At 37.0% G+C, this 20,591-nt stretch overlaps 1 protein-coding gene across 3 annotated transcripts in view; it reads left to right on the forward strand.

Moving 5' to 3' along the window:
• LOC311078766 (diacylglycerol kinase delta) overlaps nt 1-20,591 on the forward strand; it is a 63,635-nt gene that overhangs the window by 31,810 nt on the left and 11,234 nt on the right. For 2 of the 3 annotated variants that reach the window (XM_084107766.1, XM_084107768.1), the window contains exons 3-17: nt 13,447-13,557; nt 13,665-13,745; nt 13,863-13,967; nt 15,306-15,438; nt 15,711-15,817; nt 15,897-16,022; nt 16,271-16,373; nt 17,063-17,222; nt 17,492-17,600; nt 17,988-18,127; nt 18,221-18,305; nt 18,502-18,587; nt 18,731-18,830; nt 19,166-19,370; nt 19,646-19,744. In XM_084107766.1, the coding sequence (XP_083963892.1) occupies nt 13,447-13,557; nt 13,665-13,745; nt 13,863-13,967; nt 15,306-15,438; nt 15,711-15,817; nt 15,897-16,022; nt 16,271-16,373; nt 17,063-17,222; nt 17,492-17,600; nt 17,988-18,127; nt 18,221-18,305; nt 18,502-18,587; nt 18,731-18,830; nt 19,166-19,370; nt 19,646-19,744 (1,750 nt within the window). Of the gene's footprint in view, nt 1-2,279; nt 2,543-13,446; nt 13,558-13,664; nt 13,746-13,862; nt 13,968-15,305; nt 15,439-15,710; nt 15,818-15,896; nt 16,023-16,270; nt 16,374-17,062; nt 17,223-17,491; nt 17,601-17,987; nt 18,128-18,220; nt 18,306-18,501; nt 18,588-18,730; nt 18,831-19,165; nt 19,371-19,645; nt 19,745-20,591 lie in introns of those variants that run through there. The other variant, XM_084107767.1, reaches the window with a different exon arrangement.

Consider the following 20,591-nt stretch of genomic DNA (forward strand, 5'->3'; position numbering starts at 1 on the left):
TTATATATTGTATTTGTTAACTATTACATATTCTTTTCATATAATAAAATAAAAGAAGTACAAGGCATTAATGAATAATACCTTTGTACAATGTATTTATATTATTTTGTATATATATTCTATATATATAGAGAGAGAGAGAATATTCTATATATATATAGATATAGTATTATTAAGTTATATTTATTTATTACATATTCTATTTATATATCATATATATTTTTATTTATTACATCTTTATATATATTAGTGCCTTGTTGTAATTTTATTGTATTTTATTTACATAATATTTTAGATTATAAATACAGAAACTTATTTTATTTTTATATTCAAATTTTATTGTTCCTGTCACTGCTTTTATTGTGTGAATAGATTTTTTTCTTTTGGGCAAAACATTACTTTGAAATTATTAATGAAAACAGTTTTGACCTTTTTTAAGACTTTCTTTTCTTCCTCAGTCTTCATTTCATTACTTCATTGTCTTTAGTCTCTCTCTCTCTCTCTCTCTCTCTCTCTCTCTCTCTCTCTCTCTCTCTCTGTCTCTCTCAAGGGATTATGTGAATCAGTCCCAGATTTGTGGCGTATGCTGGAAGCAGTCATCAGTAGTTCTGCAATGAGATTAGAGCGATCTCCCACAGCAGCCTTTGTGTGTGTGTGTGTGTGTGTGTGTGTGTGTGTGTGCGTGCGTGCGTGTGTGTGTGTGTGTGTGTGTGTGTGCGTGCGTGTGCGTGTGCGTGTTCATATCATATGTTCTAATTTCCCAAAGTGTTCTTCGACTTCCTCTTCTAATTTGAATCATAATAGCACACTAAGATAATCTACATTTGGAACCAGTCATGTTTAATCAGTCAATATGGAGGAGAATTTCTGCAGGGAATCGTGTTGACTCTGATGCAGACACTAAATCTGACGCCGGGTTCATTAGGTTTAATGTTGGCAGTGGGCTCTGTCTCTCCATAGTCCGTACACAGATTAGCTGGCTCAGCTCCATATGTCGTGTGATTCTGCCAATCCCCCTGCGTTTGATTCGCTCTCTCGCAGGAAGTGACATTTTGTGTTGATTTACAGTGTGTATGGCCTGGTGGCCCTTCAGATCGTCCGTCTCCTCGCCAACCGGGGGGGGCCAGAGTAGTTGCTATGACAACCCTGAATGCCATCATAATATCACGGACCGCCATGTAACATCAGCTGTGAAAATCCATGTTTCACATGTGAAATTGCGCCAGTGTGAATGTTGTGTTTGGGTATGTTGATGTGTGTGTGTGATAAGCACACACTCTAGTGTTTTTGGGCTCAACAGAGACAGTAACAGACCGTTACAAATAACTGCAGTACTGCTTTAGCTCCAGCAACTACCGCCCTCTAGTGTCTTCACTATTAACTGCAACCCACAAATGCTCTCATTCATCCTATTCTCATAAACAGAGCCATAAGGGATAATGTCTTCCTTCATTCAGCCTTGCACTGTAGTTAGGAGATGTTTGATCTTATTACACACAGACAGGGAGGTTTAGAGCGACAGTAATATGTGAACTGAAGATATAGAGAATGGGTGGAGGTTTGTTCAAATAGAAGATAGAGGGACAAATTCTCTCTCTCTGTCAGTGTTTTCTGTCAAAGAGAACATATCGTTTTGATCATTACAATGTCTCCTTGCCCAGCACTCACGAGAGAATCACATTAGAGCCCACTCTTCATGCTTATTTCTGGCTGTATTTCCGTCTTTTTCCTCCACTCACCAAATGCATCTTGCTCATCTTTTCCACATCCCACTTGTTTCTGTAACAGACACTATAGGTACGTTTCACAGTCAAGATTCTTAGATATTTTTTTTAAATGTTCCACTTAGCATGTTGGTTTGCTTTGGAACAGACTTGCGTACATCCGATGAGAAATAGGAAATATTTATTTAGGTTTCTTTTAAATATCAACTTTGTTGATCAGCATTTATCTGAAATAGAAAGCTTTTGTGACACACTACCATTCAAAAGTTTGGGGAAAGAAATTAATACTTTTATTCAAAAGTGACTGTAAAAACTTTTACAATGTTACATTTTTCTGTCCTGATCCAATAGGAACATCTGTCTTGACCTATAGGTGCTTGGGATTTTCAGTAATTCTGTGAATAAAGACGCTTACCAAACCAGTTTATCTAGTTCTAAATATAGACCTTTACACACCTCTGTGTGTTTTCATTCTCAAAGGGTAGGTCCGGGCATAATAGGATGGGCGGTCTTATCACTTCACCTGTAAGAGGAAGTTCTTTTTCAGAAGAAGGCGTGTCTTTCAGTTGCAGCACAAAGGAAGTCAGCGTGTTACTGTGTGAAAGTGTGTGTGTACATGTCGATGGTTGAAGGGACCCATCATGCCCAGGCTGTGTCCAGGCAGTGTGTGTTGCTTTTCTCCACTCTTGTTCGGCTGTGATGGGGGTGGGCAGGGAGATGCCAATCGCTTGAGAGAGGAAGACTTTTTGGAAACCTCCTCCAACAGTTCAGTTAGAACAACAGAAGGACAGACAATCAGCAATAGCAACTTGTCACAGGTTTGGATAGGCTACTCCTTATATCACTGTGTAGTTTTCTCTAGAGTACGCACTGCAAACTTTGTTTCTGTGATGTTATTTTAGTGATTATGTGATTTATTTGATTGTGAGGCTCATCCCGGTCTCATCCGTCTGATGATCTCTTCCTGTCACACCAGTTGACTCATGATTGGCTTTGTGCATTCATGCATATGTGTATTGGCTTAGATTTATGAGCAATGATGCAGGATGTGTGTGTGTTTGTTTGTTTGTTTGTTTGTGTGTGTGCGTGTGCATCATAAGGTTTATCTGGGCTAGCAGGAGATGCTTGTTTGTGCTGATCTGATTACCACAGCATTAATGCTAAGCCTATAATGAATGACAGAATTGGAAAGTCTGGACAGTTAAAGTCACATGCATAAAGTTCTGTTTATGTAACTCATCAAATGTATGTGAATATAGCCATGAATGCATGGGGAAATTACTAATTTATATCCATGCATCAAGTATAGTGGTTCTGAACCAGGGGGCCAGGGCCCAATAGGGGACCTCAGCAAACTTCCAAAGGGGCCTCAAGATGACTTAAAATGATTTCAAATAAGACAAAACAAGCATGAAAATAAGATATTTATTTATTTTATTTATTTATTTTTTATAACATATACATATTTCTAGGTATGGCAAGCTCTAAAATATTGTATTAAGTAGAACGTGAGTTTTATTGAGTGAGTTGTGGCCTTAAAGTCCAAAAGGTTGACGCTTTTATCCAAAGTGCCTGACAATAGAGGAACATAAGCAATTTGTCTCAGAGCCATCAATATTCAGTGGACAATGCCAGGTTATTCATATGAGATCTTTTTAATATCTCAATTGTTTCTCCTAGATGGAAATTTAAATAAATGGAGGGCTTAAGTCTTTTCTGATTTATTCTCCTTGACAAAAGTCTTGTTCAGATGAAACTAGTCAGGTAAATTCAAACATGTCTGTGTTTTAGGAAAAATGAGTCCAGACAAGAATTTATATGATTGCAAATTGTTTGCAATGCTTCTCTTTTATTTTGGCCTCTGTTGAATACAGAGCACCTCCATTATCTTTTTGCCAGCTTTCTGAGTATGATAACATTTGAGTGCTGTTCAAATGTAAAAAGACAATAAATCCAGAAGAAGAGTCCAATCACAGGCCGGGTCATACTTGAGTATGATCCTCACCTTAATTAATTCCTTTTCTAATTATATACATAATGTACATGAAATCACAGACATCCTAGGTTAATTAATGTAACTGAAACATTTGTTTGGAAGAATAATCCCCTTTTAATAGTGCTACAGATCTTGGTAATCTTATATGTGTCTCCTGTATGGAAGATATCTCAGTAATGTCACAAACTGTGCTGGGATTTGCTATGATGCCAAAATGGATATCAAACCTTTCTTATCAGATTCTTCCAAGATCAGATTATGTGAGCTATGCTAACCACATTCATTTTATAGCTCTGTACTGAATACTCGTACTCATACTTTTTTGTTTCATTATCCCCCTAAGGTATTTTAGGAGCAACTTCTGAGACAAACTGACACTTAAATGAAATAAGCTATGAATAAGTAAGAATGAGCTCGTGGAGCAGCATCCAAAACAAAATAAATTAACCATTTATTGTTTATTCAAATAAAGTTTAAATATAAAACTTAAGAAAATTAGAAATGTCGCCTTGGCAACTACCAAAAAAATTCAAGTTGAAGTAGTAAAGTTATTCAAACTAAAACTGACATAAAACTAAATAATTAAAAATAACACTTTTTATGCTAAGATGATACCTTTTCATACCTATGAATTAGCATTTCTATGTAAAAAGGAACATATCTGCCTCCTGACTTCTGTTTTTATCACAGGATAATGAGATATCTTTGAAAGTCTGTCGATGGAGAGATCAGCATGAACACTATTGTTCTGTGGCAATGGGTTATGTAGGATTATTACATGGCTTGGTTGAATTCCAATGTAGAATGCAGTTTTAGATATTAGTGTTTGTTAGATGCTAAAAATTAATGATTTTAAATATGAATGAGCTGCCATTTCGGGGTGCGTTTCAGACCTCAGGAGGAAGTGGTGTTTGAGAGATATGTATGTTTTGGCTAGTGTGTTATACTGCTGAGTATAACACACCGTTGCCATGAAAAACAGAGCGTTGCTATGGGCGCAGGATTCTAACCGAACAGAACTGACTATTTTCTTTAGCGGAAGCAATACAATCGTTTTTAAATCAATAAACTCCTTTTTAAATCAATATTTTGTGTCAAATTATTGATTTATTTGGTGGGTAGTCATGTAATAAGCGGGATAATGTAGAGCAAGGCGGTTGTTATAGCGAATACAACCCCTTCAGGCTGATTCAAGACCCCTCCGCTTCGCGTCAGGGTCCCGATCAGCCTGTCGGGGTTGTATTCGCTATAACAACCGCCTCACTCTACATTATCACTTACTTAGCATTTATCAGCTCTCTCATTTCCGCTGATTCGGTCACTAGCCAAAACATACATATCTCTCAAACACCACTGCCTCCAGAGGTCTGAAACACACCCCGATATGGCAGCTCATTCAGATTAAAATGCATTCATTTTTAGCATCTAACAAACACTAATATCTAAAACAGCATGCAGGCTGATGTGGTTGCAGCATTAGACGCTCTCTAGGGTGTGTGTGGGGTAACATCTACTGTGTCACTTGACAATTTTACCGTTCAAAGAACTCTGTCTTTTATGCTCCTCAGTCTCCTTTGGCTAGCTTCCTCCCGTTTACAACTTGAATGCATTTCTTTCTCCTTTTTCCTCTCCCATAAGCTGATATGATGCAATGATGCTCTGATTTTTAGTACAGCTTTTTTAGATCAATTCAAGTTTTAATTAAGGTATCCTATTTTTAACCATATATTCAAGATTTAGTTGAACTCAAATATAAAAGTTTTGATTTGGACATTGCAAAGCCCATATCAGTGAATGTGGAGGGCTGTCGTCCGTGTCTATGGGTACAGCCCTTCATAACATATGCACATTCAATATAGTCAAATAGTGTGTTACATGATATTTATTCATCATTTAGTAAAACTAATATGCTAAAAGACATGTGAATTGTTTGTGTGCAGCAGTTTCCATTAGCACGCTGCATGTGTAGGATCTGACAGTGTTACTGAATGAGTCTTGGCTTCTTCAGGGCGACACCTCGGAGGTATAAATTCTCAGGCTGTGTGATTTAGTCTCTAATTAGATCGCACATGCACATACACACTCGGAGGATGTACTGCAGGGGCTGTAATCATTTCATTAGGTTAATTACTAGCTGTGAAGGGGACTCATCATGGTCTCTGTGGGCGCTTTGGTAATTGGTCTGGCTCTAACTCAACTTTAACCAGACTGTGCCATCTCACCCTGACTGGCTCATTGGACACACATACATACAGAGCCTGGAATCAAACACACTGCACAGTAATCCGATCTGATCTTAAGGACTGTCATTTTGTACAGTAAATTATGCAATCTGATCTGTTTGTTCAGAATGTGTGGTCAATATCCGGTACATCTGCATCAGTTGCTATAGTGATGATGTAAGCGTCAGCGCAATGTCAAGAGACTTACTCATATGACAACTGAGAGCAGCTGCCAGTAAGGATGGAAAAATGGAAATTTTTGCCTCTGCTCATAATGTGAATTCGCAAGGCTCATGTGAGAACATGACAGAGGCACTAACTGACTTCCATGCACAAGTTTTCAATATGACAGAAGTTTAAGTGAATATGAATGTATTCAGACACTGCTCCAGACAATACTGAGCAATTTGAGTAATGTTACATAAAGGCCATACAAGCTTTCTGTGGAAAGCCACAACAAAAAAAGACAATGAATTACTTGAAATACAATCTGACCTTTCAGACTGACTGAGACATATTCAAAAAAAAATCTGATCGGATTTGAAACTGTAAATGACTGTGATTTTAAAAATCTGATTTGATTTGGTTCTCTGCTACTGACAGATGAGTCAGATCTGTCCAAATACATCTAGAATACATGCCAGTCTGAACAAAGCTTTAGAGATCTCAACATCAGCCTAGTTCTGTAATTATTTATGAAATGTCTAGAAGGAGGAAAAGATTATGTTTTATAACTGAATCAACAAGGGATTTCTTAAGGGAAAAAAAAACAGTCTGGGTTTTTAATGATTAGGATCTGTGTATTTGACCAGGCTTGGCTGAACAAAGAAAGTGTCTTCATTAATTTTAAATTAATTATTATTTTTTCTTCAGTGTTTCTGGGTAGTGTAGCTTATTGCCCTGCATGCTGTTAGTGCTGCACAATGTTTGACCACGTCTTTGGAACGCTGATCGTTTGAATGACATCTTTGTTTGCTGACAGCTCATTGGTGTTTCCATGGCAACTGATAGATAAGGGCGATTGGCTGAAATTGGGGGATTTTCAGGTGATTGTATTCAGCCATTCTATAACACATACTGTACAAGCAGTGTTATTTTTTCCATTAAGGTCAGTAGGTCAGTAAGGTCAGCTTATATATATATATACTGTATTGATTTACTTATTTAAAGCATTTGGCAGTAGGTCAAATCTCACTCACTCTCTGGTTGATTTCTTCTAAATGGACACTTAATTAAGATTCCCTGCATTTGATTTTATCTCTCGAATGGACAAAATAAAAAAAAATTTGTGGAGTGTACAAATTTGTTAATGATGCTTTTATTTCTCGGGGATTCAATATTTCAAGGACCATTCTATGCTTTCTTTTTCATTTTCTCCCTTTGCTCCCTTACATATTTAGTGGAATGATCTTTCTTTTTCTCTCTTTCACTATCACAAATTGCTTATTTGTTCAACTGGGTTGTAGTCACATTATGAGTATAATGACAAATGATTGTCCAAATAGCTGTTACAGCTTTGACTTAAAAAGCCACTCAGATCCACTTTAACAGCAATTCAGAGGTCAGAAGATGACATTCATCCCAAGTTTTTCAATAATATTTCTTAAGCAAAAGCCATAGTTTAGAAAAAAGTAGGTTAATTTCAGAGCAGAGAAAACGTCTCGGTTACTAATGTAACCCTCGTTCCCTGAAGGAGGGAACGGGAGACGTAACGTCGTCACGTCGACGTTACGTCGAACGGGAGCAACTGAAAGGGAACCTGAACTGAATTGAATTATTAGTATTCGCACCACCGCAGCACCACAAGGCCATGCGTTTGCATGGGAACAACACTTGCTGTCTTTGCACTTGTCTACTTGCATCATATATTTCTTGTATTTGGCCCAAGTGTTCAAATGGGTGTGAAGACGCAAACGTGTGTAGAACTTTTGATTACCTGAGGCTTTTTCATTTCACTTTTGGTGTGAAAGGGCCTTTACATTTGCCAAAAGTAGAACTTTTGTGTTTTGTTATTAAAAAACAAACAAGCAAGCCCAGCTCAGTTGAGGAAAACGTAACGCAAAAGTAATGTCACACATTACTTTCCTTAAAAAGTAACTAAGTGATGCAATTAGTCATTTTTTTAGGGAGCAATATTGTAATGCATTACTTTTAAAAATAACTTTCCCCAACACTGGCATAAATACACGATTATGGGGCCAAAAAACATCTTTCATTCCAAATTAGCCATTTATTCTGACAAAAACAGCTTTACAGTGGTGACAAGAAAATGATTCAATGATGCAAACAGAGCTCATTTTGGCTGTACATCAGCTCTAAAATAAAATTGTGTCATTGTTCAGCTGAAGTCAGTGTTCCGTTGTAAAGATCATCAATTATTAAATTAGTTAATTTCATCTATAAAGCTGATCTGTGGAAAATAGTGATGTCATCATCCAGCTCATTTCAGTTCTCATCCAATAGTATCAGTGCAGTAAAATCAATAATATTGTTAAATATTAAGTGACCCCAACTAAGCAAGGCAGTGGCAAGGAACCCAAACTCCATCAGGTGACTTCCAAATCAGGCATTCGTTATTACGACATGTCACACATTCAAGGACATTTCATTAATATTATATAAATGGGAGCTCTCCGGAGTGCGGATCTTTACTTTGTTACTTGCATTATATATATGAGATCCAGCACCCGTACTTGACTGGGATGTGCGTGATTAAACTGCTCCTTACACATTCAAGGAAACACAACATGGAAGTCACCTATAAAATGATTATGTTGTGAACCATAAACCCAAATAACTTAATTTAAAAATAATTTCTATCACTTTTGTATATCAAAACATGCTAAGAAATCCACGAAAGTTGAGTGATTAACACCATTTGCTAAAGAACTGCTTTATCTATATATACTGTGAGTGTGTGTATATATATATATATAACATCACAACTCATACCCATGAAGTAAAAATGGCAGCATCCAGTCTGTGTACTTCTGGGCTGCACACTAGCCATTGAGATAAATGGGAATGCTGATGGATAGCTCACCAGGTTTTATAACTCCTTGGATCTAATCAGCTTTGCTGTAAGGAATTGTGGGATTTGTAGTTCTAGCTCTATGTAGGGCATTGCAGAGGCACTGTGCCCTTCAGATGAGAGAAAGGACAAAAGAGGAGGATAAAAAAGAGAAATGAGAAGAGAATGACAGCAAACAGAGAAGGGAATTAACAGGGAGAGCCGAAATGACGCAATAAAGAAGAGAGAAAGGAGAAATAGAAGAGCAGGGTGAATACAGAAACTGATGATTTGAGAGGAACTAAAAGAGAGAGAGAGGAGGAGGATTAGGAGAGGAAGAGGTAGAGATTAAACAAAAATAGCAATCATTGTGAGATTCCTCTGAGTCACCAACTGACATCACTTGTGTGTGTGTGTGTGTGTGTGTGTGTGTGTGTGTGTGTGTGTGTGTGTGTGTGTGTGTGTGTGTGTGTGTGTGTGTGTGTGTGTGTGTGTGTGTGTGTGTGTGTGATGGATCAAAGATGTTCTCATTTTTGTATGAATGTGGAACCATCTCTGTTCTGAAAGGATGGAGTGAGTGATGTCTGGGTCTGATGTCTGTCTTGCTGTACAGGGAGGCTTCACTGGCAGATATCCTGAAGTTTAGTCTCTCACACACACTTATTTGTTTCGTCACACCTCTTTTTATGCATTTTCTGTGACTTTTTTTGTTTTTAATTTTTTGACCTAATTATATTTTCTAGAATATATATATATATATATATATATATATATATATATATATATATATATATATATATATATATATTGTTTGTTTGTTTCCTTAGTGTATTTGTTTTTAGATTTTACTGTCCTTGTGGGGACATTTGGTTCCCACAAAAATAGCAAAACCTGACCCATATTCATACATACATGCATACATAATGAGAACATACATACTATACAATTATTTGTATGTAATTATTTTTATATTAAACTAAATATAATAACTTTTGACTCAACTAATCCCTAAATCTACTTCTCCAAGAAAACATTATTTAATTTATTCTATCAATGGGAGTTTTAACAGATTTAACTACCTTCTGGGGGCAATTCACATATATTTATGAGCCCTGCTGGGAGTCACTGGGAGAAAATGAGACACCCGTTGAAAGGGATGTAGAGAGTATAATCACCTGCAAAAATGACTCAGAGGTTACATTGACATTGCAACTGAATGTGACTCAAATCCTCACATGACCTAACATTTAAAATTCTGATCTGAGACATTTTGGGGTATTTACTAAACAGGGCAAATTAGCTTGAGGGTGCAATTCCAAAACAGTGCAGATGGGAGTGGAAAGTTCTGTGTGTGTCAGTCAGATAATTTCCATAATGACTAACACAATCTACCAGGTAGCGTCTGGTTTAAGACGTAGATACATAATGGCGCAAACACCAGTACATTGGTGAGCGCAAACCATAGTAAATCACCTTGCGTGATTCATTTAAATGCTCTCCTCCCATAATTTTTGTGTCTGAAATGGAAACTCCTACAAAATGCATATGCAATAAGGTCAGCCGCAAAGCAGAGCTGCCAACTCTCACGCATTCACCGTGAAACTCACGCAATTGACACTTTTCACACGCTCTCACGCCACACATACATTTTCTCACGAGTCACGCACAGAAAAATTGCGAAGCAAAGAGGACACAGAGACCGACAGACTAGACAGAGCAGGTTACTTATGATATAAAATAAAAAAAATCTCAGCTCTCAGATTCTGTCAATTTTATTACGAAATTCAAACAATAAATAGCCTACCAATAATACCGTTTTGGCGCTTGTAAATGTGACGTGACAGATCCCTAGCGGCACGTGAACCGATCATCTCTACTAGCTAATAGTAAATAAACACGAATGAACACTGTTGAAAGATACAGTACAACTTACCGAAATGTATATTCCTCATACATAATATCGATTAATCTGTGTTTTTCAACCGCGGAAAGGGGTCAATAAAACAGCTGGAAAACAATTGTCACATAACATTTACCTCAGGAAAGACATTTAATGACCATAATATAGCACGCAAGTTGGCTAGAAAAAAAGAGCTATAGAGAGTATTTTGCTAAATATGTGTAGGCCTACTATATTACATATTTATTAGATTTTTTCTTATATCATTAAATAAAGTTGTTATTATAATAAAAAACGCATTATATTTGAGTTATTTTTAACTTTAATATTACCAGCTGCCGGTACCCTCTCTGTATGTTTACAGCATTAGGTGAGATTTTTTTTTTTTTCTTGAGAAAAATTAAGGCCTATCTTGTGTACCTAATATGTATCCAAATGAGTCAATATTTAATCAAATCACAAGAATTGAATTGAATTGAATTGAATTGAAATAGTGAAATTTGTGTCAAGCAATAATAAAAAACGTAGCTTACCAGAAATTGTACCATGTAAACATTGTAACGTTGTCACTAAGCCTAATAAAATTCAGTTTAGTTACTAAAATGTTTTGACAATCACAATACACTTATTGTGATGCAAGAATTTATTTTTATTTTTTAAATAATATGTCCTTAATATGTAAAGCTGTGTATCTGATTATCAAGTGTGAGCACTCATGATGAAATTTAAAATGCAGTTTTGTACATGTTAATGCTAAAAAGAAATTATATTATATTATATTATATTATATTATATTATATTATATTATATTATATTATATTATATTATATTATATTATATTATATTATATTATATTGTGTAACATTTCAGGGTAGTTTGTTTAATGTATTGTGGTCCCTTTAGGAGAGTGTGAAATAGCCAGTGACAGTGAGGTATGTACTTTCTTTCCCAATAGACGTTGCAGGGTGTTTTTTGTGCAGTCTCTTAGTTATTGTCTCTGTGAATTCACTCCCTTCATGTGTACGTCATCATGACTCTTGGCAGATTGTCTGGCTAGGTTACTCACTTTGATTTCCTTAATGATTAGCAACAGCACTCTCACTCTCCTTGTTTTCAGTGTGACAGTCACGAGAGACAGATATGCGGTCGTTTCCGTCCCATCAGCCTGTCTCACTGCTGAGCTGCTGGCAGTGTTCTGCCACGATACACTCATGAAATCCACATCTGACGTCATCAGAGGGCACAGAATATGCCCCTACATGTTTAGACAAGGACAAACTTGTAATTCGATTTTACTGCTTAAGTGCAAGTAAAGATGTATTTGATGACTTCTAGAAAGTCTTTTAGCTGCTCTGCCCTTCAGACCAGATTGAAGTGTCAAGGTTTATGATGAAAGTCAGCGATGAATTGAACACCTGATCATGTTCAACATTTGGAGGCCCATAGTGAACTTTATGGAAAACTTCAGGGTTGTTGGCACTTTAATCAGGAATTTCGCTAGGTGACAGATCAGGTTTTTTAAATGCTTTACCGTAACGCCTTTACAGTAAACCAATGTTTCTTATAAACAATTAAGCAAGGAAGGAGTGAAGGAAAGTGTTTGAGAGAGAAACTGGTTTTGACTGTGTTGTGGTAAATCTGACAGAGGCTCATAGATAGTTTTAATGTGCCAATAAACAAGTCCACATAAGTGTTTCCCCTGAAGTCATTGACAATGTGTGTAACAATCTGTTATCATACTGTAATGAGAAGTAGAAATCTCTGCAGATTTCCACAGAATGCAAACATCTATCAATGACAAAGCTAGTAAACGGATAGTTCACCCAAAAATGAAAATTCTGTCATCATTTACTCACCCTCAAGTTTCAAACCTGTATGAATTTCTTTCTTCTGGTGAACACAAAAGAAGATATTTTGAAGAATATGGTTAACCAAACACTTCCATAGTATTTTCATCAACTGACTAGTTACTTATGTTCTTTAAAAATATCTTCTTTTGAGTTCAGCAGAAGAAAGAAATTCATAGAGGTTTGAAACTTGAGGGTGAGTAAATTATGACAGAATTTTCATTTTTGGGGGAACTATCCCTTTAACCAAACCATGCATGTTTGTTTAATACTTATTCTTTCTAATTTTATACTCTTGTCTATCAATAAGAGTATAAAGCTCTGTTCAATACATTTTATCATGTTTAAAACCAGAAACAGTAGAAAAAAGTCCAACAATTCCATCTGGGCCTGGTGATAAGCCATTGTTATTGAAGTAGGTCTACAGGATTGCTAATGCAAGTTGGAGCCGCAGGGGTTTGTGTGTGTTCATTTCTTATTATGATTTAGTATAACAAACTGAAAACTGAATTTCATGCACATGCAAAAGAAGCAATTTATGAACACCAGTAAATCCACTGGGCTGTGAAGCAGTTTCTAAAAATAGCCAGTTCTAACATGGCATGAAAATGTTTCATTATAAAAAATGTGGCAGTATGGATACATGAACAGAACACTATTATAAAAACAAATCAAATCGTTGTATTTGCAAAAGCTGTCTTGTACACGTTTTTAATTTCTTTTCTCTTTCTCTGCATTGTTTTGTAGAAGAGTGTAAAGGAGGGTATTCTACTCAAACAGACCAGCTCTTTTCAGAGATGGAAGAGGAGATATTTCAAACTGCGAGGCAGGACTCTCTACTATGCCAAAGATTCAAAGGTAAAAGCATGGCCCCTCTGGGGTAGATTGAACCTCATGTGGTGCTGAATGTAGGTGCTTGTTTCAGTGTTTGTTGGTGACAAAAACATGCTACTTTATTGTTGCAGTCTCTCATATTTGACGAGGTCGACCTCTCAGATGCCAGCGTGGCCGAGACCAGCACCAAGAACATCAACAACAGTTTCACAGTAAGCAAAACCTCTTTTCAATGGCTTTATTTAAACTGTGTGAACCATTTTTAAATATGCCTATGTTTATGTAGGTATCTCAATCATTTTTCTCAATCATCTCTCGTTCTCTCCCAGGTTATTACTCCATTCCGTAAGCTGATGTTGTGTGCGGAGAGCAGGAAGGAGATGGAAGACTGGATCAGTGCTTTGAAGTCTGTCCAGAAATGGGAGACTTATGAGGTCAGTGTCTGAACCTTCACCTTCAAACCCCTCCAAAATCATTCAAAGCTTCAGTTAATGTGTATTGATGCTCACAATGGCAGTTTAATGTTCCTTCACATGGATTTATCTTCCCTCTTTGTTAAGTGATCAATAAATGAAAGCCACAGGAGTAATATACTAATATAAGTGTAATTGTGGTTAGGTGAAATATTGATATAAAGTAGTTATATAAAGTAGTAGTGTGTCAATCCATGTGACTTTTAAATCTTTAGAGCTTTTCGTGAGCCAAAGTTTTAAAAAAAGAACAGATCCCAGGCTAGTCTTTGTCTATAACAGTAGCTTGTTTTTGACCCTATATCAGTGGTTCTTAGCCTTTTTTACTCCTCAATGCTCACAATTTCTGCCCAATAAAATATTTTAGAGATTGACATAATATAAAATGCCCATTGCGTTTTAAAATTTTATTACATTACTTTTGAATTTACTTTGATAATTAAAATTTAAAACATTATGGCCATTTTCACACAGCAACAGAACACTGTTGTCAGTCCTCCATTTGAGGCCTTAATACGGTTACGTTCACACAGAGATCAGTTATTTATGGGAGTGACAACAAGTATTCCATAACCGAACTCACACCTGTAAATTTTCAGGACTCACAACAGCATTCTCAGAAAACCCGCACTGTGTGAATGGAACCTGATTGGACCTCTAGTTGTCTTTCACAATACACAGTGCGAGAGAGCCGCTCTGCGCTGCACAAAGGCGTGTCTAATGTTTGTTGTGGGTTTTTGTGTGAGGTTTTGCTTTCGGTAACTTACAGCAATGGATATATGATCCGTGTTATCTGAAGGTTTTAGATCCAGTCACTGTCCTCCAGCGGAGCGGCTCCTGTCAGTTTTGTGCTCTACGCGTGACTCAAAAGCTCTGCTCTCCACCTACTGTAGATATGAAAGCTGCCGTCGGTTAATGAAGATTTGATGGACGAACTCGCGGCTCGATTGGACTCTTGTCATGTCAAAAGTGATAATACTTTTCAGTTTTATGGACGTCGCTATCTTTGATATTACTTTGGTCACTGTCGCTATTGTTACTGGTAAGAGAATACTGGATTGACTCCAGTTGCACGTTCATACAGACCATATTCGAGACGCTACTGTAAGTTGTTGTTTGAACGGGACATTTCGAAACTCACACCTGTAAGTAAATGGAGTTGTCAATCTCAAAAACTGTCTTTGTGAACGTAGCCTATGAGTCTTCTTGAGGCCCCCTGGTTGAGAATCACTGCAGATCTTATTATTTGGATGTGTATTTATTTATAATGCAGTGATGTTGACATGATTTTTATGATCACAGGCCAGTCAATTTAACATGGAGCACTTCTCCGGGATGCATAACTGGTACGCCTGCTCTCATGCCCGGCCCACCTTTTGCAACGTGTGTCGAGAGGCTCTGCCGGGGGTCACCTCTCATGGTCTTTCTTGTGAAGGTAAACATAAACACAAAGCTTTTTTTTTTTTCATGTTTCCCATATTTGTTTTTTTTCTCTCTCTCTTATTCATTATGAACAATTTGTTTGGATTTTCCCTTTTGGTGCCATTTACCTTTTCGTGCGTTGTTTATTCTGCTCGTAGAACGAACAATGACGTTGTTTGTTTAGTGCGTAATCAATGACTCATGAATGCGAACATTGCCTTCAGCCTGTTATCACGTTCTAGTGATGACCTGTTTAATGTCATCTTTTCTCTGTGTGTGTGTTAGTTTGTAAATTCAAAGCCCACAAGCGCTGTGCCGTACGATCCACAAATAACTGTAAGTGGACCACTCTGGCGTCCATAGGAAATGACATCATTGAGGATGAGGATGGGGTAAGTGAATCTTTTAAATTCTACATGCATATGGTCACAGTGGTAATCTGTACCTAAATTAGCATGTTTGTGTATTCAGGTGTCAATGCCTCACCAGTGGTTGGAGGGAAACCTGCCGGTTAGTGCTAAGTGTGTGGTGTGCGATCGAAACTGTGGCAGCGTCCGCCGACTACAGGACTGGCGGTGCCTCTGGTGCAAAGCCATTGTACGTCACCTTCCTGCCCACTCAGTGCTGTATATCACACACACCCAAAATATTGCATCATACCCACTTCACTCTGTAAACATAACTAGAAATACCACATAAACACAGTTTACAGGAAAGATTATGACATCAAATTTATACAGGTGTGTACCTTGTGTAACCAGCGTGTCTCCATCTGTTACACTGATGGATGTTAGCTGTCTGTGAGTAGCCAATAATGTGTGTCTCTTTACATTCCCTCTGTGTAGGTGCATAATAGCTGTAAGGAGCAGTTGGGAAAGGTTTGTCCTCTGGGTCAGTGTAAGGTCTCCATCATTCCACCCACTGCACTCAACAGCATCGACTCTGACGGTAAGGGTTGCCCTGGCAACTGCATCAGCTTAGCTGTCTCCATAACGCTTGTATACATTGTCATATGTTTTTTGTTGCGAATGACATTATTTAGATCAAGTATAATTATCACTGTGTCAGTTAAAAATACCATTGGATAAAATGTTATTCCAGTTATTTCATTACTTAATATATATTTACACTACCATTCAAAGGTTTGAGGTCAGTACGATTTCTCTCTTTTTTCAAAAGAAATTATTACTTTTATTTAGCAAAGATGAAAATATTTTTCAAATAAATGCTGTTCTTTTTAACTTTCTATTTATTAAAGAATCCTTAAAAATAAAAATAACATATAAAACAGTTACTTTAAATTGTAATAATATTTTACAATTTTACAGTTTTTACTGGATTTTTGATCAAGTACATGCAGCCTTGGTGAGCATAAGATACTTATTTCAAAAACATCAGAAGAATCTTACAGACCTCAAACTTTTGCATACTGCATTAATCTGGAGATTTTATGGGAACAAAGTCATTCTTAATGTTAGGAATGTTCTTAAAGAGACAGTGGTTAAAGATGGTTACATTTCCAAACATGACACCCCTCCCAAGTTCTTTTCCTCTCCTCTCCTTCTCTTATTCCCACTCTCCTTCCCCCCTCTCCAATCCCACCATTGTCCTTCTTCATCATCCCTTGCTCACTGCAGGCTTCTGGAAGGCCACCATTCCATCCTGCTCGAGTCCTCTGCTGGTGCTGGTGAACAGCAAGAGTGGTGACAACCAGGGCGTCAAGTTCCTGCGCAGGTTTAGGCAGCTTCTGAACCCGGCGCAGGTCTTTGACCTCATGAACGGCGGCCCACAGCTGGGGTGAGATCAACGTCCGCTGAAAGCACACTGCAATATCAATTAAAAGACTTTGTAAGGCAGTTTAAGAGTCAGGAATCATTCACTGTAGCTTAGCTTTTAAAACAACCCAACATGTTTATCTGATTGCTGTAACATTCTCAATCATTATGTACTTTCAATCTTAGTGCAGCTTTTAATAGTATTCTGTTTTGAACGTACAATTTTATTGGCAATGTGAATTTGCCCTCTGAGACATATTTGTTGTTTTTTATTTTTGTTTATGTGTACAGGCTTCGCCTCTTCCAGAAGTTTGAGACCTTTCGTATCCTAGTGTGTGGTGGAGATGGGAGCGTGGGCTGGGTTCTTTCTGAACTGGACAAACTCAGCCTGCACAAACAGGTCAGAAAAACCAGAATAAAGTATTTTAATGAAAGCTTATGAAAATGTGCAACGGAGCCAATATCTGTATTTCTAACAATCTTAATAAATCTGGAAGTGGGCAGGGCTTTAACCGGAAGTTTGTAAAATTACATAAGAAGCCCATTTTAAGTGTAATTTTGGTCCCTTAGTTTTCATTTAACAAATGCCTTGTATAACTCGTAAAAAAACTGGTAACACTTTATTTTACAGTGTCCTTGTTACATATGTACTTACCGTAGTATTAACAGTAACATCTTGAATGGTATTTTACATATGGTCCATTTTTATTTTGTCATCTTTAGCTCTAGAAGTACCCAGAGGTACACTCTTATTGTGTTGTGTTGTGTTGTGTTGTGTGTGTAACAGTGCCAGCTGGGCGTGTTACCGCTGGGCACAGGAAATGACCTGGCACGTGTGCTGGGCTGGGGAGGACTCTGTGATGATGATGCTCAGCTGCTGCAGATACTGGAGAAACTGGAGAGAGCTACAACCAAGATGCTGGACAGGTGAGAGACAAAGAGAAAGAAGGAGAATGAATGAGTGAGTGGATGAATGACTCTCATCAAACTCATCTCTCTGTTCCTGAATGTGTGTCACAGATGGAGTGTGATGACCTATGAAGTGCCCACCAAACAGACTCCAGCGATTTTAAAGGAGGAGGACCCATTAGACTCCCCCCTACAGGTGACCTTTATTTCTTAAGCATTTACTAAGAGAATAGTTCTTTTATATTGTAATAATATTTCACAGTATCACTGTTTTTTTCTGTATTTTTCATCAAATAAGTGGCATGTTAGTGCTGGTTCTTTAAAAACAATAAAATAAAATCTTAAATTGTATTTAAATGAGATTTTCTGTTTTTTAATGTTTTAAAATCCAGATTACACAATATGCTGATTCTGTTGCCACTCACTTGACCAAAATCCTGGACTCTGACAAACACAGTGACGTTATATCATCTGCTAAGTGAGTAAACAGTTGATTTGTGTTTATGAATGTGTTGTGCAGGTTATGTTTATAGAATATGAATATAATTTTTTTAGTTTTTAAATTTTTCAAAAATCCTTTTGAACCTCTACATTTTGTATTCTTATCTCTTTCATTCACAGGTTTCTTTGTGGAACAGTTAATGAGTTTGTGGCTGAGGTCGGCAAAGCTTATGAACGGGCCACAGAGAATAAAGAGGAGGCCGATGCTATGGCAAAAAAGGTAAAGCTGGAGACTTATGTGATTTTTTTTTCTTTTTTTTCAGTTATTGTGAGCAAACAGTTAAACAATTAGCCAAAAGAATATGTGAATGGTTAAACAGACAAGTGATGAGTTAAAAGAACAGTCAAATAATAAGCCAAAGGAACAAACAAATATTAAGTAAAATCAACACACGATGAGCCAAATGAACAGTTTAATAATGGGTGAATTAGCAGTCAAAAGATTAAATGAAGAGCTAAACAAACAGTCAAATAAACAGTTAAATGAAGATTCAGATAAAGAGTTAAATGTGTTTGGTCCTTTATAAACTGTTTTGATTTGTGCGTGTATCTCAGTGTGCCATGTTGAACGAGAAGCTGGACTCTTTGGTTAAGGCTCTCAGCGAAGACGCCAGTGCCCAGCTGGTACCAGCCGGGCCCATTTCACCAGACGAGAACGACACTGATCAATCCAGACCCTTCAGATCAAGAGAGCAGCTGATGCTGAGGGCCAACAGCCTAAAGAAAGCACTCCGACAGATCATAGATCAGGCAGAAAAGGGTAATTCTTTACAATATATGAGTGCATTCATCTGTGGAAGTTGAAAGTCATTGGATTTTGAGATAACATTTTCAAAACATGCCCAGAGAGAAAAGCATGAAAAGGTTTCAGTAATAAACTTTTTTTTTTTTTTTTTTTTTTTACTGTGTTTACTGCGATTGTATTTAAATAAGAAAAACTAAAATCTGTGGATTGCAGATACAGGAATGTTTCAGTGTCTTCTGGGAAACTTTAACCAATATTTAATTAGATTGCTATTGATTGCTTTCTTTCAGTGGTGGATGAGCAGAACAGACACACACAGGTACAGAGAATGTCATCCTCCTCATCAATCAAAAGAGGCAGCAGTGAGGACCTCAAAGAGGCGGAGCCACGTGAGTGATAAATTCTTTTCGATTACATTTTCCACTGCAAATTCTTATCTCTACTGTAGCTCATTCAAACATTGGCATTTTGATCAATTAAAGATATTCTTAGCACAGTTGCAGGAAAATTAGAGTTGGCTTTAACCTGAGAATCATTCAAACAACCACCAAAGTCCCTGAATAAAAACCCCACAGTTAGAGGATCATTACTCATTGTGAATATGAAGGTCAGCTGTAGAAATTAAGACTTAAGAGCATTGCAAATACAGAAGACATAAAATTAAATTAGGAGGATGCAATATAACTATGTGTTTGCATTCCCTGGTGGAAGTAAAAAACTACATCATGCAACCCAGACGCTGTCTAGAAAAGGTCATCCCTCAGAACTGTCTTTGTGAGCAGGGAGACGTGAAAAAAGAAAAGGCCAAGGATCACTTGAAGGAGCAACAAAGTTAATTAACATCAACTATATCAACATGCATAACACTGCATTAGCTCACATAAATGGCAGCACTAAACCTGTTTTGCATGAAGAACTGTTTTATTTATTTTTTTATATACATTTTGATTTAGAAAATATTTAGATTTTTATGTAATATTTCTCTAAATGAATCACTGATACATGAACGCATGAAATGAGTCACATGAAATTAGTACTCTGGAAAAAGAAAATTTTAACCAAAAAAATTGGAACTTTCACTGATGCTAGTTTTTACTAAATCTACTCTTGTCAGTGTTACTAAACAAATGTGTGTAATCAAGTGAGCTTAGTTTCATTTGAATTCTTTCAAAGAAAATAACTTTAGCTTTAATTGACAAGTATTTGTTCAGTCAACTGGAAATTAGTTTTCTTAAC

Source organism: Abramis brama, assembly GCF_963993115.1.
Source record: "Abramis brama genome assembly, chromosome: 3".
NCBI lineage: Eukaryota > Metazoa > Chordata > Actinopteri > Cypriniformes > Leuciscidae > Abramis > Abramis brama.